This window comes from Trichechus manatus, unplaced genomic scaffold (assembly GCF_000243295.1).
Source record: "Trichechus manatus latirostris isolate Lorelei unplaced genomic scaffold, TriManLat1.0 scaffold00130, whole genome shotgun sequence".
NCBI lineage: Eukaryota > Metazoa > Chordata > Mammalia > Sirenia > Trichechidae > Trichechus > Trichechus manatus.
In genome coordinates, this window is record NW_004444066.1 from 1,693,329 (window position 1) to 1,713,323 (window position 19,995).

Genomic DNA, 19,995 nt, shown 5'->3' on the forward strand with positions numbered 1-19,995 from the left:
CACAAAAACGTAGGGCCGCAGGGTCAATAATTCCTGCTTCCCCTCTCCTCCTTTAAAAAGATGGTCTCATTAGCGCGCAGGATTCTTATTATCTAGACTTATCAGCAAGGCTCTGCTGAACCAGTCCTTCAAACCCAGTCGCCAAGGGCTGCTTTTCTCTTCCTCTCCACCAGAAGCGACGACAGCCGTTTTCCAAACAGAAATTGAGCTAGAATAAGCCGGCCCGGGGGAGGGCCGGAAGAAAGATCAAAGTTTAAAAACCGCCTCAAAGAACAAAGGTCAGTACCGGATTCCCAAAGAGGCCTGAACCTTCCATATTCCCCGAAATATGAAGGTGACATCTCCCTTATATGCTTTCGAGGGTTGGGGCCGCGCGACCTTCCAAAGACCAGGCGGCTATCAAGTAACCACACAAGCAAAATGGAACTAACCACGACCGGAAGTGGAAGTGAGCCCGGGGCGGGGGTGAGGAAAGGCCGCGGCACGCTTGCGCAGTCAGCAAGGGGTACAGCGCGCACGCGCAGCGGGGAGGTGCTGGGATGACGCTCGGAGCGTGGGCCGAGACTCTCACGGATCCGGTTCCGCCCTCCCTCTTGCCTGTGAACCCAGTGGGGTAGAGCTCGAGATCGCTTTCCCAGAGTCCTCTGCGCCGTGAAGAAGGGGCTCCGGGAGACTGGGGGCATTTTGTGTTGGCTGGAGCCGGAGGAACAAGATGGCGGCGTCGGCGGAGTGACAGGGGTTCCTCCGGGCGGGAGCCGGCGGCAGTGGTGGCAGCGGTAGCGCCGCCCTAACTTACCGTTCCCCTTTTCCAGCCCCGCGACACGTCGCCGCGAAAGCGAGTCAGCGGCGGCCGCCCAGAAGCAAGTGGCCCAGCCTAGTAAACGCGAGAACCCTCTCACAGACTGCGGCCTGGCAAAAAGAAACCTGACTGAGCGGCGGTGATCAGGTTTCCTAGGCCGGTTCTGTGTTCTGTAACGCCGAGAAAAGACCTCCATTTTCCGTTTCCTGACGCCCTCCTCAGCTTTGCTCCGTGGACCAGCCCCAGAGGCCCCATCCTTCCCTCATAGGTGTCGGGGCTTGGCCCCAGCCTTCCATCTTCGTTTCTCAGGATGGCGAGCAGCAGCGGCTCCAAGGCCGAGTTCATTGTCGGAGGGAAATATAAACTGGTACGGAAGATCGGTTCTGGCTCCTTTGGGGACATTTATCTGGCGATCAACATCACCAACGGCGAGGTAACTACCTGGGGTGGGGTTCAAGATAATGCTGCTTTTTTCCTCATCTCCCCAACCCTCCCCCCAACTGCTCGGGCTTCCTACCCCCCCGCCCCGGACGCTGTGGGCAGCCCAGGGGGAGCCACTTTTCTTAGTGTAGGAACCTTCCCCGCTGTTTTTCCCTAAAAGGGAAAGAAGCCGAGAGAAAGGTTGAGTGAACTGTGAAGTTTCCCAGCTTTTGAAATGTCCCGTCATCGAACTTTTGTTTTTTTAAACCATCATTTAACGTGAGAAAGGCAAAATCCTGTTTCTGTGATCCACATAATATATATATATACACATATATATATAGAATTATATTGGGGTTGTTGTTCCAGTTAGGACAGTTTCCGATCGCCTAGTTCCTTGAAAACCTCTCATTACGTTCAGAGGTTGCCTCTTTTCTGGATGAATCCTTTTCTTGAACTTTGGAGGACTACCAATTTCGTCACTATCCCTCAAGAGGCCTTTGGGGCTGATGCCTCGTTTTATAATTACAAAGAGAAGATTCTCTTCCCAATCTTTCACTTCCACCTTGTAGTCGCGAGTTGGAGCTTTGCTAATGTATCCCCTGCTTTTCCCCAGTGACATTGAATCCATAGGGATGTTGATGCCATCATCCCCTCTTTCCCCTGCAGGAAGTGGCAGTGAAGCTAGAATCTCAGAAGGCCAGGCATCCCCAGTTGCTGTACGAGAGCAAACTCTATAAGATTCTTCAAGGTGGGGTTGGCATCCCCCACATACGGTAAGAACCCACAAGCAAACAGGCGCTCCACTGAGGGAAGTACGGAATGGGGAAATGGGTAGAAGCAGGTAACAGGACCAGCTAAATCGCGGGCGTGGTATTTCAGTTACTTGAGTTGCCTACAGCCGGTGGTTTCCTATGAACCATGTCACCACAATCACTGAGTATAATTTTAGTTTGCCAACTTAGTTTAGAATTTCAGTTTGTTACATTGCTTCATTTAGCTTCCGTCATTCTTCCCGAGGCTTTCATTTGCAGTTAAGTATGCGGGTCATCTTTGATCCCTACGCGGAAGCGTTGGCTGCTGATTTCCTTACGTCGGCACCTCTGATGTTCTTACGTTTGTCCAGTGAAGTGGATTTGAAGGTGCCGAAGTGACCTGGCTCAGCCAGTTCGGGTTGCTATTGGAGCTGACTTGGGAAATGGCTGCTCTTTTGTTGTGTTTTCGTTCCAACATGTCTTCCTCCTCCGCTTAGAAAATGGCGGAACGACGTGACTCAACCCCATTTTCCTAACCTTTCCTATGCTTAGGTTCACAAGTTATGCTTCCTTGATTTCCCCTTTAGCTGCCCTGAGTGGATTAAACCTTTGAAAAGCCAAGAATAAAGCTACAGGAGGCCATGGGGGTCGAGGAAGTAGATAGCATAATGACAGCCTGTTTGTGATGTCTGCAGCAGATGCGACACGAAATTGTCAAATTATACTGTGCAGAATCTTTCCTGTTCCTCTTAAGGGTGTTAATTACTCATTCCTTTCATTAATGATAACGTTTGGTACATTTCAGTCTGTGTACTGAAATTTTTATGGGTTATGGCAAAGGCAGTTTGAGCAGCACCAACTATGTTGAAATATACTCAGTTGTGTTAAAAGAAAGGTTAATCACTTAACCACAGTTTCATAAGTAATTTTAACCTGTTATTTTGTCAGTAAAACTTGGCGTCAGGCCTTTTTTTTGGGATATGGGATATTGGTGAAGGCAAATATTAGTAGTAATCAGTATAAAAGACGACCAGATTAAAAAAAAATTGGGTTCTCTTAAATGGTTAGCTTTAAAGGGTGTTAGAGTAGTTTGACTCAGATTAACAATCTTCTTAGAATAGAGACTAAAAAATAGTTTAAAACCCAGCCATTTTACAGTTACTCAAATAACATTTACAAAAAGATCAGAGATAGTTGAGAATTAAATGGAATGGTATTTACCTGTAGCCTCTTTCTATTCCAGTTTTTATTGAATTAAGGACTGGATTTACATAACATTAATTTCATGTGGAAACAACCAAAGGAACACTATTCTTTAAAATTTTCCAATGCTGATAAACGTTTTTAATGGAGAAACTGAATGATAAAGTGTACTATTGGTTGTAAGTGATCAAGTAAATTATTTTGAAGAAAATTCCAGGTTTTATGAGTTAAAGATTAATGCGATATCTGAGATGATCTCGATTTGACATTCTGAGTGATTACCATCTCTAAAAAACCTATTGTGTGGGAAAGTAATTTATTATTGTGGAAGAATGAAACCCTTTTGATTTAAAATATCTAGCTTTTTTCTCTCCTAAATGGCAAATGTGAATGGAATGAACGTTTAAAATGTTTTACATTTAAGGGCTCTACTACAAGACAGGATTTTAACTAGAATAATGTTAAAGAAAATCGGTTAGTTTTTTCCAGGACAAATGAGTACTCTTAATTTTTAAGTAATGCATTAGATATGGTATGTTATTTTTACTTCCAACACTCATTTGAAGTCCAGCAAAGTACATACAGGATACTATTTCTTTTTAAGTTGCACTTTGGTTTTCATTCTGTAGGCTTTATAAAAACATTTTTACATCACATTTAGGACTCTGTTAATATTCCAGTTGTAGTTCCTTTTGAATATGCCAGTAATTGTTTTGCGATGGAGTCATATTAGAATGGGGTGCTTTGGTTTAGAATCATTTGATGCCTTTGTCACAGTATATCTTCACATTGGGTAGGTTTTTAAAAAAATATTTAATCAGATTTATTGAGATATAGTTCATATTAAATACAATTCAGCCTTTTTAATTTAACAGTGTATAGTCCTGTAACCACCACCACAGTCAAGATCTAGAATGGTTCCATCACCCCTAAAAGCTCCCCCCTCTCCCTTTGCATTCAGTCTCACCTCCCCACCTCTGACCCCTGGCAACCACGATTTGTTTTCCATTACTATTCTTAGAATTACATGTAAGTGAAATCATGCAGTATGAGGTCCTTTATGTCTGACTTCTTTGGCTTAGCATGATGCTTTTGAGCTTCATCTATGTTGGGAGGTTTTATAAATTTCACAAATCAGGTTGAATTTAATGTATTTGAAATCATTTTCCAAAAGCATTAAGTGCTTATCTGACATTTTCAGTGCTAAGCCCAAATTAAGTACATGCCTTTTTTTTTATGGTAGCTTATCTGCTAGCTTTATTTAAAAAGGGCAACAGTGATAGAAGCCAACAAAGGCAACGGATAATATATCGAATAAGCATATGAATAAATGAAATTAACTTGTGAGCAGAGTAGTAGATGCTTATTATAAGATGCTGAGTGAAGAGAGTTATGGTAGTTATAAACTGTGAGCAGGGCTAAAGAGATTTACCTGACTTTCAAGTTAAGGCTTCCTGGGAGAGTAGATGGGATTTCAGAATCTGGCTCTAAGGAAGAAAGCTTGGTGAACTGGTTAGGGAGGGCATCCAAGAATAGCGTAGGGCTTCTGGGAGTAGTCTTTTAAGGTAGAAATGTAGTCACTGTTGAGGGTGGGGAAAGGGTAAGCTTGTTTTAGGAGTGGTAGGGTCAGGTACATAGAAACAAAAGTAGTTCATTGGTTTTAAAGTGAAGTGTAAGAAAAACGGTTTTTCCTTTACAGTGTAGTGGATAAGAAAGATTTATGTAACATTCTTTGAATGGGTGACAGTGTCTTTGCATTCACTCAGTTTGTTCCCCATTATTTCCGCATCAGCTATATAGTATATATAGCCAGTTGCTGTGGAGTCAGTTCTGACTCATGACTACCCTACGTGTGTCAAGAGTATAACTGTGCTCCCTAGGATTTTCAATGGCTGGTATTTTGGAAGTAGATTGCCAAGCCTTTCTTCCAAAGTGCCTCTGGGTGGAATAGAACCTCCAACCTTTTGGTTAGCAGCCAAGTGCGTTAACTGTTTATATATACTTGCTTGGTAAATATTAAACTAAATTGGCTGTTTTAGCTAGATTAAGTAAGGCAGTCCGTGTTATCCAGTGTTTTAGAAGCATTGATATTAATTGTAAAAACTTAGATTTTGGCACATTTACCCTTCATACAAGGAGCCCTCGTGGTGCAAATGGTTAAGCTTGTGGCTGCCACTGAAATGTTGGGAGTTCAGACCGACCCAGTGACTCTGCAGGAGAAAGACCTGGCAATCTGCTTCCGTAAAGATTACAGCCAAGGCAGTTATGGGGCGGCAGTTTTAGTCTGTCACATGAGGTCGCTATGAGTCAAAATCGACTGGACAGCATCTAACAACAACCCATCACACATCTCACATTTCCCCCATTCCACTTCCCTGCACCTCCTTTCCCTGCAGATTTTTTGTTTATAGGTTTTGCTTTAAGATACTTTGGGATATCTTAAAATAAGGACTGAAAGTTGCCTGGCCTGCATTGCAGACCTGCCTGATCAGGTCTTTGATGTGTAACTTGGGGAGCCTATTGCTAAATAGAAGCATAGCGTCTAGTTTAAAGAGCAAGAATGAGAGGTTGGCATCCAGTCTGTAGACGGTTTGAGAAATCAAAATCCGTGGACCTTGTGAATTGACATCTGGGAGTTCGCTGAAAATTAGTGTGTTTCTGTTACAATCCTGTTTTTCTTTGTGCCACTCTGAGTTGAGTTAATGTGTTCTATAAAGAAGCATTTATACAGCTAAAAAGGGCAGTTAACTAGACAGCCAGGTATTGGAGGTTTGAACTCTTTAAGTCTGCAATGTGGGTGATCTAGGCTCAGTCAGTCCAGTAACCTCTTTGGGCCCATCAGTTTCTTCTTCTATAAAATGAAGAGATTTTACTAAGTAATTTTCTGGTTTCGCTGGGATGGGGAAGGAGAGTGCTGAACAGGAGGGTTTAGGATTTACTACCCTTCTTCTGCAGGATGAATATTCATTTCTATTTGTTTTTGCATACTGAACTTTTTGGTAGGGTTTTGTTTGAACAAGAGTTCCCTGCTTAATAAAAGTCACTGCCCTAGTTGGTCTCAGGATTGTACTAGAAAGCTGGTTATCAGAGTTTGATGTCTATTTCTTATTTTTGAGTATTATCTTAGGATTTAGGTACTACACAAGACTCTTCTGAATGCCATCTGTATCAGGTAAACCATAGATTGACCATTTAGATGGAAGTAAATTAACTGAATTGTATAGGGAAATCGTAGATAAAGAAGGTGGGGCGGGGCACCTTGGGGTTTTTTTTAATCACTTTGTTGTTTTTTTTTTGCCCTCTCTTTCTCAGTGTGATGTATTCTAGAAGATATTTAAAGAGCACTAGTTAATCTTTACTCTTGATTGCTAAAAGCAGCTAAAATTTTAATCAGCGTTTTGGCACTGAGCTTGTAGCCCAGAGAACAAAGGTGACACCTGTGTTTGGTATGTCTTTTATTAGAGAGATGCATTACACATTACTAAATATACAAGAAATGTGATTTTAAATCCTTAAGTAACTGAATCAGGGGGTATACTAAAGGTGCTTTATGCTGGCTTATAATGAATTTCTAGTTATGGAATAATGTAATAATGCTAGTTACCGTATTTGAGCCGGATGGGTTGCTATGAGTCAGAATCAACTCCACGGCAACGAGTTCAGTTTTTGGTTTGGAACCTGAGAGATGTCATACAAATTAGACTGTTTCCTCTTGGCTTATTCTAGTGTTGACTCCCAGTTTTACTGTGAGCCGTTACCATGTGTATGTCAAGGTCAAATCATGCTTGTTCAATACAAACCCCACACCTTTGGTTTTGATGCAGGAGAGTCATATTTTGCCTCCTTCACTTTTTGGCGTTTGGCCTCATGTAGAGAGGGCAAATGGGAACAGAGAAAACGAGACTCAAAATCAGTTTTGTTTATTTAACATTTTGAGGATCGAGGACTTCTTTTCTCCTTTGAGGAAATGCACTTGTGCACACGCTTACCTTGGTTCTCTCTCACATGTATACACACAACATTGTCCCAGTTTTCATCCTACCCTTTGGTCTTGGTCACTTGGGCAGATCATCTGGGATCTAGTCCTGACATAGCATCTTAAAAATCTGTTTCTTGGGCATGTCACTTTATCAAGTTCAGGCATAGCTTCTTCATATGTGATGTAAAAGCAATTTCCAACTGAAAAGCTCTCATATAAATGTAAGTAACCTATTGTATTATTATTTATTGGATGCTCATAATTCAGGGGATTCTCATTTGTTTTGAATCCATGGATTGTAGGATAAGAACTTTGTATAACAATTATTAATTTATGTCTTAATTTGGAGTAAATAAATACTTGTGAACCATTATAAAAACAAACAACAAAAAACCCCAAACCTCTTGCCATCGAGCCGATTCCAACTCATAGCAACACTGTAGGACAGAGTAGAACTGCCCTCATAGGGTTTGCAAGGAACAGCTGGTGGATTCAACTGCCAGCCTTTTGGTTAGCAGCCGACCTCTTAACCACTATGCCACCAGGACTCCAGCCATTGTAAAGTACGTGGCTTTTACTAACTTTGTTTTTGTAGTTTTTAGAGCTAGATCATTTTGTTTCAAAGTATATTTAATCTGTACCTAAAGTGTCATTTAGTAAGGTTTCTCATGATCTGTCATTGCTTAGTAAGGAACTTTCATGCCAAGAATTCTATAAACTGAGAAAACTAGAGCATTTGAGGCAAATGTTATAAAATGAATCTTTTCAGCTTGCTTTATTATATTCTTAAAATCAGTCCTAGAGGTTAACAGAAGTTTTTCTGAGGTTATATGAGTACCTTAGTAGCTTTCATAATATAAATTAATACATAATTAAAATGATTCTTTTTGTTACTTTTTTTTTGCTGATACAATCTCAAATCACTTATAGTTTGAGATGACCAGAATTAATATAGTATGACTGATGCATGTTTTACTACTAGTTGCTGTCGAGTCAATTCCAATTCATAGTGACCCTGTAAGACAGAGTAGAACTGCCCCATAGGATTTCCAAGGAGCAGTTGGTGGATTCAGACTGCCGACCTTTTGATTAGCAGCTGAACTCTTAACCACTGTGCCACCAGGCCTCCCATGTCTTACTAGGACTTATAAAAGCTAAGGTATAATTTACATAACAGTGAAATGCACAGATCTTCACGTACTGATGGATAAGTTTTGACAAATATGTACACTCATAATAACCCACACCCCTATTGAGATAAGGAATATTTGACTTTTGTAAAAGTAATAATGTGTTTTAGATGAAAGTTTATGCAGCAGATTAGCTTCCCTTTTAACAGTTTTTATACAAATTGTTCTGTGTTGTTGGTTACAGTTTTTGCAATGTGTCAGCATTCTCATTATTTCCATTTTTGTTCCGTTTCCATTGATATAGTTGCCCTTTCCCTCGTTGCTGTCTCCTCTCTGCTTTTGGGTAACTGTTGACCATTTGGTCTCATAGTTAATCATTTAAGGCAACCCATTACTCACTGGTGATATTGTTTATTTTATAAGCCAATCTGTTATTTGACCGAAATGTGGCCTGCAGAAATAGCTTCAATTCCAGGTTCAACGGTATCTTAGGGTAGTAATTTTGGATCTTCCTCTAGTCTCTTGGTCCTGTAGGTCTGGCCTTTTTTAGAAATTTGAGTTTTGTTCTACATTTTTCTCCCATCCTATCCAGGACCTTCTGTCGAGTCCCTGCTCAGAATGATTGGCAGTGGTAGCTGGGCACCAGCTAGTTCTTCAGGTCTCAGGTTTGAAGAGGTTGTGGTTCATGTGGGCTATTAGTCTTATGGACTAGTTTCTTCCTTGAGCCTTTGATTTCCATTATTCTCTTTTGCGCCAGACAAGTAGAGACCAATAGCTGTATCTTAGATGGCCATTCATAAGCTTTTAAGACCCCAGATGCTACTCACCAAATTTGGATGTAGAACATTATCTTTGTAAACTGTATTATGCCAGTTGACTAAATTGTCCTCTGAGACTGTGGTCCCAAGCCCTTTGACCCAGTAAACCAGTCCTGGAGATTTTTGGATATGTCTAGGAAGCCTCCGTAGCTGTGCCCACATGTGGTTTGTTATATATGTGCAGCACACACAAATGTGTGTATACTTATGCCTATGGATACACCTACACATGCATATGCATTTATTTGCATATGCCTTTCTGTACACATATATGTATCCATGCCTACTTACGTAGCCACACTCATACTTTTTGGTTGTTTTTACTGTTGTTGGAAAATTGTGTATGTTATAGCATTTACTGAGATTGTCCCTTTTTTATGTGTACTTCTTGGTGTCTTTATTTACCTTGGTCGAGTTGTGCTGACTTCACCCATATTTAGGATTGCTTTTGCTGTCACCAGAAGTAACAATTGTCTACTATCTAGAAAGTGATTCCCCCTCCCATCCCTGGTAACCTAACCATCAAAGAACGTTGCTTTCTGTATCTATTCTTGACTTTTTATACTAGTGGGACCATACAATGTATGTCTTTTTGTGATTCACTTATTTCACTCAACATTATGTTCCCCAGATTCATCCCTGTTGTACGGTGTTTCGTAGACTCCTCATTATTCCTACAACATAGGTCTTTTTTTTTTTTTAAAGATGGTCTTTGGATCATAGTTATACATTATTTCTTTTGGATTTGATATTGATTTGCCCATATGTGAGATTACAAGTTAGTTGCCTCCATGAACAGCCGCCTCCTTTGCCATGAGACCAGAAGAACTGATGGTGCCCTGCTTCCATTACTGAACATTTTGATCAAAGATTTCATAGAAGAATCCTGATCAAAAGGGGAAAAATGCAGAACAGAATTTCAAATTTGCATGGACTCCAGGCTTCCTGGAGCCATGGAAGGTGGATGAGCTCCTGAAATACTGCCTGAGATGATCTTTAAACCTTAAACCAAGAATATCTCCTGAAGTCATCTTAAAACCAAACAGTAGTTTAGCGTAACTAGTAAAAAGAGGTCTGCCTTAATTATGCTCTTTTAAGACTATATTGGATCAAATTGACAACTTGGAAGATTAGATAGGAACCTTAGGGGGCAGTGAGTTTATGCTGATGGAAGAACAACTCAGAAAAAGAGGATGAGAATGGTTGTGCAACTTGAAGAATGTATTCATTGTCACTAGATTGTACATGTAGAAACTGTTGAATTGGTTTGTGTTTTGCTGTGTATGTTTTCAGCAACAACAAAAATATTACAAGTTAGTAATCTGTTTTATTACCATAAGGTATAGTATAAGAATACTCCGTGATGGTTGAGATCTTTACCTTACTCTCCTCCTTTGAAGAACTACAATACTGCCTTTCCTTTGTCTGTGAGTGACCAGTGGGGTGTGTTGTGGTCTTTTTAATGGCGACTTGGGCCCCAAACCTACTCGTTGAATTGATTCCAACTCTATTGGACAGAGTAGAACTGCCCCGTAGGGTTTCCAAGGCTGTAAATCTTTACAGAAGCAGACTACCACATCTTTCTCCCTTGGAGCAGCTGCTGGGTTTGAACTGCTGAGCTTTTTGGTTAGCAGCTGAGCACTTTAACCACTCCACCACCAGGGCTCCTTGCAACTTTGGAAGTGTTATAAAATGTTTAGCTGGAAAGAGTACCTTCCGATCCTTAATATAAAGGGAAGTAGAAAGATTATGTTGAGAGTCAAAGTTAGAGTTTTGGTAGTGATGCTGTCTAGATTTACAGAACCCGGAATGAGTTCTATAATTTGTAATGTCAGCTTTCATTTCTGAAAGGGATTTTGTAAGACCAACCAGGTCTTGAGTTTTTTTAATGCGTTATATAAATTGATAGGATTAGTAGGATAAAAGATGCTGCTTTCATTCTCTGGTGCAGTTATAATTTGTTTAAAGTGTATGTTGTTATTGTTGTTGGGTGCCATTGAGTTGTTTTTGACTCATAGCGACCCCATGTGACAGAGTAGAACTGCCCCATAGGGTTTTCTTGGCTTTAAGACAAGCAGATTACCAGGTCTTTTTCCTGCGGAGCTGCCGGGTGCGTTTGAACCACCAACCTTTAGGTTAGCAGCTCAGTGCTTTAACTATTGGGCCACTAGGGTCCCTCCTCTTGGGTATACCTGTTGCCGTGAAGTCTATTTGGACTCTTAGCAACCCTATAGGACGAAATAGAACTGTCCCGTAGCGTTTCCAAAGAGCGGCTGGTGGATTCGAACTGCCAGCCTTTTGGTTAGCATCCATAGCTCTTAACCAGGGCTTCTCTTTTAGGTATAGCTGCCTCTTATTTATTCAGAACATTGATGTATACTATTGAAATAAGGGTGTAGTTATAGTTGAATTCTGTGTGGCTAAGACTTAATTCTTTTTTCCTTCTACATGCACATGCATTGCACATAATCTCATTTAATCATTACAACAATCCTGTTAATTTGGTTTTAAATAAAGTGTGACTTACTGGTTTATTTGCATAAAGTCACGCAGCTAATGTGTGATTTGAGCTGGTCTTAACTGCCTCTTTCTATTGTATCAATGGTTCCTGAACTTTGCCGCCCACTAGTCACATGAAGGAGCCCTGGCAGCGCAGTGGTTAAGCGCTCGGCTGCTAATCAAAGGTCAGCGGTTTGACTCCACCAGCTGCTCTATGGGAGAAAGATGTGGCAGTCTGCTTCTGTTAAGATTTACAGCCTTGGAAATCCCATGGGGCAGTCTACTCTGTCCTGTAGGATAGCTGTGAGTCGGAGTTGACCCAATGGTAAAGGGTTTTTGGTTTTGAAGTCACATGCGGATCTTTAAAAAATATTGGCGCCTGGCTGGCTCCTAACCCTAGACATTTTGATTTCATTGATTTGGGTGTAACTTAGGCATCAGAATTTTTAAAAGCCTCCCAGGTGTTTCTGATGTGAAGCAAAGTTCTCTAGTCACTATACTATACCATGTTTCAAGGAATGGTGACTGTTGTCCCCCTGCTCACTCCCACCAATTCCAGTCTTTTCCTAGAACTACAGCTTGGATACAGCTGGGTTTTTAACTTACGTGCCTTCTCCTGTGAATTAGTAGGTTAATTTAGGAAATCCTATACCAGGAAACATGGTACTGAAAATTACGCTGTAATCCTATACAATCGAAAACCTTGATTTCTGAGAAGTATCAAAAACCCATATGTGAAAGAAACCATTTTCTTCTTCACGTGTCTCAGATGCTTTCCCAGAGGAAAGCAGTCTAGAAGCTCCTTGAGGGCAAGGACTGTGTCTTACAGATGGGGTTCTTTTCTGTTCCTTGTTTTACTATTTTAATCGAATCCTGAAGAAAGTTATGGATACTACACATGATATATATAAAATTTTAGAGCTACCAGATACATGCACAGTTCAGTTCCTAATGGGTATAATCACCAATCCTGTAGTACTTACCATTTCTTACATATTCAGCAGAACCCACTAGCTGGCAGCCAGTTTTCAAATGGAAATGTGACTGTACTAGTTCATTTAGTTTTGAATGCTCGTGTAAAAATACTACTATATCATTAAAAGCTAATGTCCATTTACTTCACAGTAGAGGCTTACTATTGTGGACTTTTATCAGCTTAAGTACCTACTAACATCTGTAGTTAGCGCTGTTGGCCTTTTGGAGTGTCTTTTGGTTGTAGTTCAGCAGCATCAAGAAGTTGCTTCTTATAGCAGCTTTAGTAAGGATGGATTTTTTTTTAAGGAAGAAGAGATATAACAGCTTTAGTATGCAAGGTTTTTTTCTTTTTTTAAAGGAAGTACAGAAGACTGACAGTGGCTGAAACATACACAGTATGAATCATCCATATGTAAGTTTTGTTTGTGCCATCATTGAGTGTACAATGGAGAGAGGTTTGCAAATTTAACCTTTTGAAGTTGAGGTTGTCCTGTATTTGCTATTTGCAGCTCATCAGGAGGCTGTTCTCGGTACTTAGCTGCTACATTTCCCTACCCTGTCAAACCATTCTGTCCTTAATGTGGCTTTTATGGGAAAGGGAAGTGTGAGATCTGATTCAAAGCTGCTATGTTTGTTGAGAGGTTGAGAGGTTTGTTGTTAATGTTGACTGCCTTCAAGCTTGCCTCCAACTCTTCTGACTCACAGTGACCCCATGCACAACAGAACTAGATGCTGCCTGGTCTTTCATCATCCATGTTCGATTGCTGATTGGTCCATTGTGATCTGTAGAGTTTTCATTGGCTGATTTTCAAAAGTAGATCACCAAGCCTTTCTTCCTAGCCTATCTTAGTTGGGAAGCTACTCTGAAACCTGTTCAGTATTATAGCTACATGCAAGTCTCCATTTATAGACATGTGGTAGCTTGTTGGAAGGTGGTGGTGTTGTTTGTTGCCTTCAAGTTGATTCTGACTCCTGGCGACCCCGTGTGTTCAGAGTAGAACTGCTCCATAGGGTTTTCAAGGCCGTGACCTTTCGAAAGCAGATTTCCAGGCTGTCTTTGTAGGCACCTGGGTGGGTTTAAACTGCCAGCCTTTCTGCTACTATTCAAGTGCTTACCCATAATGGTACATTCATGAAATTTTTATAATCAGACTGGAGCTCATAGTTTTACATATAAAAAAGATCATTCTTTCCCTTTTCCATTCCTATGCTGTTCGCTGTTCAAGTTGGATGTTTGTTTTGTTTTTGGCTGTTCCCACTTGACAAATTATTCTTACCACCAAACTCCACCTACTGAAATACTCCTATTGCCAGTTTCTGAACCTCCGTAATATTACTACTTTTATCCCTCTAACAAAAATGAGTCTTACTAGCATCTACTCTTTAGTGAAAAGCTCTGATGGTAGACTGTCCTGGTGAGCTTAATACACTTTACAACACCTTTAGTGTACCTTGTAGAGAATAAGCAAGCAGTTTTTCATTCAGTTAACAAACATGAGTGCCTACTGTATGCCAGGCACAGTTTAAAATACTGGGCACATTTTAGTGAATAGACAAGTTTTGTGAGGCTTACATTTGTTTCGAGCATCTGCCATGGGTGGTGGCATATAGTTGTGAATTTGTTTTCTGCTGAAAACTATAAGGAAGGATATTCTCTGAATCTCAAACTGTATGAAGATATGAATGTTTCCTTAACATCAAGGGGATAGTGTACTGAGTATGACCCCAAACAGTACCCTGCAGCCTCTACCACATCCAGAGATTGCCTGGATTGGAGCAGGCCAGTGGGATCCCATTAAGGTGCTATTCATGTGAATTCTGCTAAGTCATCATTTCTCAAACCTCGGTCATGCATAATAATTACCTACTGAGCTAGTTAAAAATTGAAGTTTCACTGCCTCACCCTCAGATTTTTTGATTCACCAGTTCTGGAGTAGAGCCCAAGAATCTTTATAATTTACAAAGTGCTTATACACAGACCATTTCATAATTATCACAGCACCTCTTGTAATAGGTTATATTAGAAATGTTTGACCAGTGACTAAAAATGGCTTAACATAAAGTCACAGAGCAAGAAAATGACAAAGTCGGGACTAGAACCTGTGTTTCTGGCTGCTGGTCCAGTATTCACATATTCTGTCCGTTTAGCCTGCTTCCCATTTTTAAACCGAACTGCTAGTTTACTGGACCACTTTTTAATTGTCTGGTCACTGACAGGCTTATTTTTATGAGTACTTCCGAGTCTTTATTATTAGCTCAGTTCTGCACACAATTTATGGATAGCCGTTCACTTACTTATCCGTCGCTTTTTCTTCTTTCAGGTTATTGTCTTTCCTTTCCAGTAGCTTATGTTGACTCTTCCATTTGCCCCTTTCTTATGTAACATTTCTAGCCTAGAACTTATGTCTTTTTTTCCATTCCTTCCACTTCAAAAAAGGATTTTACCAAGCAAATTAATTAACGAGTAGGGGGAGAAGGTTCCATCCATCCAAAATTGTTTTCTTAGTATTTTTATACATAAAACCACTATCTGTAATACAAATGATCCTTATAGTACAAAAATTACCCAAAAGGTCAAACCATTCAGTCTGAATAGTGTGCTGAGGGATATTTGGTAACAAGTGTGGTTGATTTCCATTATTTTCTTGCTCAAGTGTTTTAATGTACATATCATATTTTCCTTTTTCGAGGAGTGGAGGTAAGTCACTTCAAGCCTTGAGAACATGAGATTTAGATTAGGACGTCAGGAAAAGGACTCAATTTTGATATTTTAGAAGTAGGGTAGACGGTTATGGCTTTGGACATGTTGAGTTTAAAGTTCGAGGGTATCCCACAATTTAGCTGTTCTGTAGTTAGAAAATACAGAATTGAACCTAGCCAGGGAATTAGGACTGGAATTAGAATTAGATCTGAACAAGATCAGCATAAAAGTGATGGTGGAGAAAGTAAGTTATTTGAGAAGTGAGGACAGAACCTTGGTGAAAATTCAGTTAATCAAGGCAAGAGGAGAGTCGGGATAGTGGGCTTGAAGTTAAAGGAAATTGCTTGGCTGCTAACCCAGAGGCTGGTGGTTTGAACCTGCCAGTGGCTCCATGGGAGAAAAGACCTCGTGATCTGCTCCTGTAAAGATTTCAGCTTAGGAAACCCTATGGACAGTTCCTTTCTGTCCTGTAGGGTCACTATGAGTCAAAATCGACTTGAAGGGACACAGCACCAGTGTGTCCTCCTGTACCTTCCAGTTCTCTGCATGTGGTCCCCAGCACCACTGCCACTACCAGTATTAGGGAGAGCAGTGACAGCAAGGACTGAAAAAAATGAGATCATTTGTGATCTTTGAAATATTAATTTTGTGTAGTATGGTGAGATTACTGGGAACCAAGGAAGAAATGAGCACTTCGACAGCAGGTATAAAAGCAGGTTTTCAACAAATTAACTGGTAAACAGGGAAACAAGGTAATCTTGTAATATATATCAACCACATACAGTATGCTACTTTAAATTTTTTGTGAGTACCAGCTCAGGCATGCCCCTAACTCCCACCCACCCATTCATTTGGCCATCTGCTGTTTTTCGTTCAAGAATCATCCTTACTTCCTCAGAGAAGCTTTCACTGATGCCTCTCCATAAAAAATAGATTGGGTGCCCATATTTTATACCCTCTGAACACACTTCTCTCCTTGATTGCATGTGTTATTTATTTATTTGTATACACACACTAGATTGTAAGCCGTGAGAGGAGGGATTATTTGTTTTTGTCTTGTTAGCTGCTATAAATATTGAATGGACAAATGAGTAGTAGGTTTAAGAATGGTGGTATATATCAAAAGTTTTTGAGTTTGTATATATATATATAATTTTTAGGGTTAAGAAACATTTATGTGTCTTCGAAGGTAAAGGGCAAGGAACAGGGAGACAGAAATTTGAGAATATTATAGTATAATTCAAGGATCTTGGGGATGATAAGAGCAAAGGATTAGTAGCAGTTAGGAAGAAGAGTTGGGATGGAAAAGAAGAAAAATGAATCGTCTAAGTTGACAGTATTATTGCTGAGTAAAACACGTGGTACCCAGATTTTAGATCTTATTCTATAACCAAAGATTGATTTTAGAGTAGGAAGTCAAGGACCATGCCCTGAAGAGATCTGTTTGCCTACAAAAAAAATTACATCTTTATTTTCATGAACCTCTAACTAAATTCTAACATTTCCTTCAATTATGAATGTAGGCAAGAAACCGTAGTTTTAGCAGTACTCATAACTTTGTCACCAGTAGAAATCACAGATATTTTCATATCACATTACTGTTATGCAGATATCTTAAAGTGTGCTTTATACTCATCACTATTTAAAAATTACAGAAGTGATTAGACCCACTCTATCTTACTATTTACTGCATCAATAAAGAGGGCATGTGTATTAGTATACCACTAATTGATTTTATAAGTAATATTTTGGTAGCTGAATGTCAGTATAATTGATTTTCTTTACAATGCTGTGTATTTTATTTTATGCATTTAAAAACATTAAGACGGGATCTATAGGCCTTACGAGGCTACCAAAGGGGATTCCATGGTACCAAAAAGATTAAGAACTCTTAGTGTAGAACAAGTTACCCCTAAACACCTCCCCCTACTACACACACAATTTTGTTCCTGTTGTTGCCCCTGCCTGGTATGCCCTTTTCTACCCTCCCTGTCAGAATATTATCTGTCTTTCAGGATCTGACTGGCAACAAACCATTTTCACAGTGCCCCTTTAGATAGACTTAGCTCCCATAGATCTTTTAGTTCTCTGAGTTCTGTTAGCATTTTTTGTTACCTCCATTGACTTGTGTATGTATCATCTTACATTGTGCTTTTAATGCATGTCTTATTTTTCTAACTAGATTTAGTTTGGATATGGGTTTAGAGGAAAGGAGATGAGAGCAGACATAGACCTTGCCTTCTCTTAGCATCTTTTTCAGAATGTAAGGTACCTTTTTTATGCTCTGAGTAAGTAATGATGGTTTTATAAATTGTGAACCAATTCGTCAGCCTACTTTCTTGACTGTTCGGGTTAACATTGAAATCTAAAGGTAATTTGAAGCAAACAAATGGAAAATAAGACCACTGTAAAAAAAGAATTTTTTTTTTTACTTTTCATCCATCAAATTACTTGATTTCTTCTGGGTGTTTTAAAACTATTAGATATAATAAACTCCAAATCAAACTGGAGTTCTTTTTCTTAATATCACAGATATCTGTGCACCTACAATGTGCACATCACTTTATCACACTGCACTTAGTGACACGTCTTGTACGTTTATTAAAATTGTCTAAAGATAAGGCCTGAATTTTTAGCTCGAAGGCCCCTAGAAGGTAGAGAATAGGAGTGAAGGTTTGGTGTTGGTATGTTTCAGACTGTCTACAAGCTTAAATGAACTAAGAGAATCAAGTTAGTGCCTGTTCATTACACAGATTCCATAAAGAGTATTAAAAAAGGGAAAAAAAATGTAAATTTGATCCCACCAGACAGCAAAGATTGGGTAATACAAGCAATAATCTGTGGCCATGGGAATTCTGTGAAGTAGGAGACCCGTGTGGGGCAGGCTACTAAAGATTTCTTTGGCATCTGGGCTTTAGGAGGTTGGGATTAAAAACAGAGAGTTAGAAGCTCTCAAAATACACGCGGAAAACATGGAACCGACGTAAAGACTGAATAAGTAGGATTTGGATAAGCAGAAGACCATACCTGGTTCTTAATAGGTATATAATTAACGTCTAGATGAGTTAGTCCAGGTGGAAAGCACAGATGGAGGGGATGAGGTGTTAGCTTTAGACAAGTAGGCTGTATATTCCTTGAGACCAAAGGAAAGTATGAAAGATAGAAACACCTATCCTGTAAGTATACATTTATGGTTATATGAAATTGACCACAGGTAAGCAGTTAATACTGCCAATATCTAGAGCAGATATACCCACTGCCATCGAGTTGATTCTGACTCATAACGAGTAGAACTGCCCCATAGGGGCAGTAAATCTTGTAAATCTTTATGGACGCTGTCTTAGTTATCTAGTGCTGCTGTAACAAATACCACAAGTGGATGGCTTTAACAAACAGAAATTTATTCTCTCACAGTCTTAATAGACTAGAAGTTCGAATTTAGGGTGCCAACTCCCGGGGAATGCTTTCTGTCTGTTGGTTCTGGCGGAAGGTCCTTATGGTCAATTTTCCCCTGGTCTAGGAGCTTCTCAGTGCAGGGACCCCGGGTCCAGAGGACACGCTCCACTCCAGGCTCTTCTTTCTTGGTGGCATGAAGTCCCCTTCCTCTCTGATTCTCTTTTATATTTCAGAAGAGATTGACTCAAGATACAACATAATCCTGTAGATTGAGTCCTGCCTCATGAACATAACTGCCTCTATTCCTGCCTCATTAGCATAGAGGTTAGGATTTACAGCACGTAGGATAATCATCTCAGATCAGAAAATGGTGGACAGCCACACAGTACTGGGAATCATGGCCTCGCTATGTTGATACACATTTTTGGGAGGATACAATCAGTCTGTAACAGAAGCAGACTGCCTCATCTTTCTCCTGGGGAGCCTGCCTTTCAGTTAGTGGCTGAGCGCTTAACCACTGTGCCACCAGGGCTCCTTTCTAGAGCAGAAGGACCTGGTTATTGTAGGGCTACCTGATTGCTCCAAAGAGAAAAATGGCTTTCAAATGTGTGTATTTTTGCTGGGTTTAATGGAGTGTTTATCTTCTTGGCATTAAGAATAGTGGTTTTGTCTTATGTTCATACACTGAAGTGAGTATAGAGAAAAATGCCGAATAATTTTTTTTTTATGTGTTTCTGATATCCTGGTTTCTAATTATCATGGCAGGATTCTGTTAAAGGCTTACTTTGCACATCATTTCCTTAAAAAGTGCTTTATGAAGTTGTGTAATTTCATGAAGATAAGAAGTATGAGTTTGTGTCTTTTACATTTCAGGTTTGTATTTGGGTTTAGAGGGATGGTTGGAAAATTTGCTTGTTTATTGTTTTATGTCAGTGAAATCTGCCTATGTAGAGATAAGACATGGCCTTAATGAGGGTTGGTTTATACTTTGTTTCATTTTGCTTACTTGACTTTTTGTGCCTTCCGTTTGCTGCCTTAGCTCTTTTCTGAATTTGGTGCTCTTGTATGGAATAGTTCCCTTATTCTTTTTTTTTTAATTTTTTTTAACTTTTTTTTTTTAATTGTACTTCAGGTGAAGGCTTACAGAACAAATAGGTTCTCATGAAACAGTAGTACACATATTGCTTTATGACATTGGTTAACAACCCCACGACATGTCAACCCTCTAACTTCTCAACCTTTTTATTTGGTGAAAATACACATAGCCAAAGATACACCATTTCAAAAATTTCTACATGCACAGTTCAGTGACATTGACTA

At 39.9% G+C, this 19,995-nt stretch overlaps 1 protein-coding gene across 9 annotated transcripts in view; it reads left to right on the top strand.

The window, feature by feature from the left end:
* The first annotated feature begins 518 nt into the window (after positions 1–518).
* Positions 519–19,995, top strand: part of CSNK1A1 (casein kinase 1 alpha 1) — a 48,929-nt gene continuing 29,452 nt past the window's right edge. For 3 of the 9 annotated variants that reach the window (XM_004384908.2, XM_004384909.2, XM_004384911.2), the window contains exons 1-2: positions 519–1,232; positions 1,889–1,995. In XM_004384908.2, coding sequence (XP_004384965.1) covers positions 1,110–1,232; positions 1,889–1,995 — 230 coding nt within the window. In that variant the 5' untranslated portion in view covers positions 519–1,109. The remainder of the gene's footprint in view (positions 1,233–1,888; positions 1,996–19,995) is intronic. The other 6 variants (XR_002825387.1, XM_023739153.1, XR_002825388.1 and 3 more) reach the window with 4 other exon arrangements.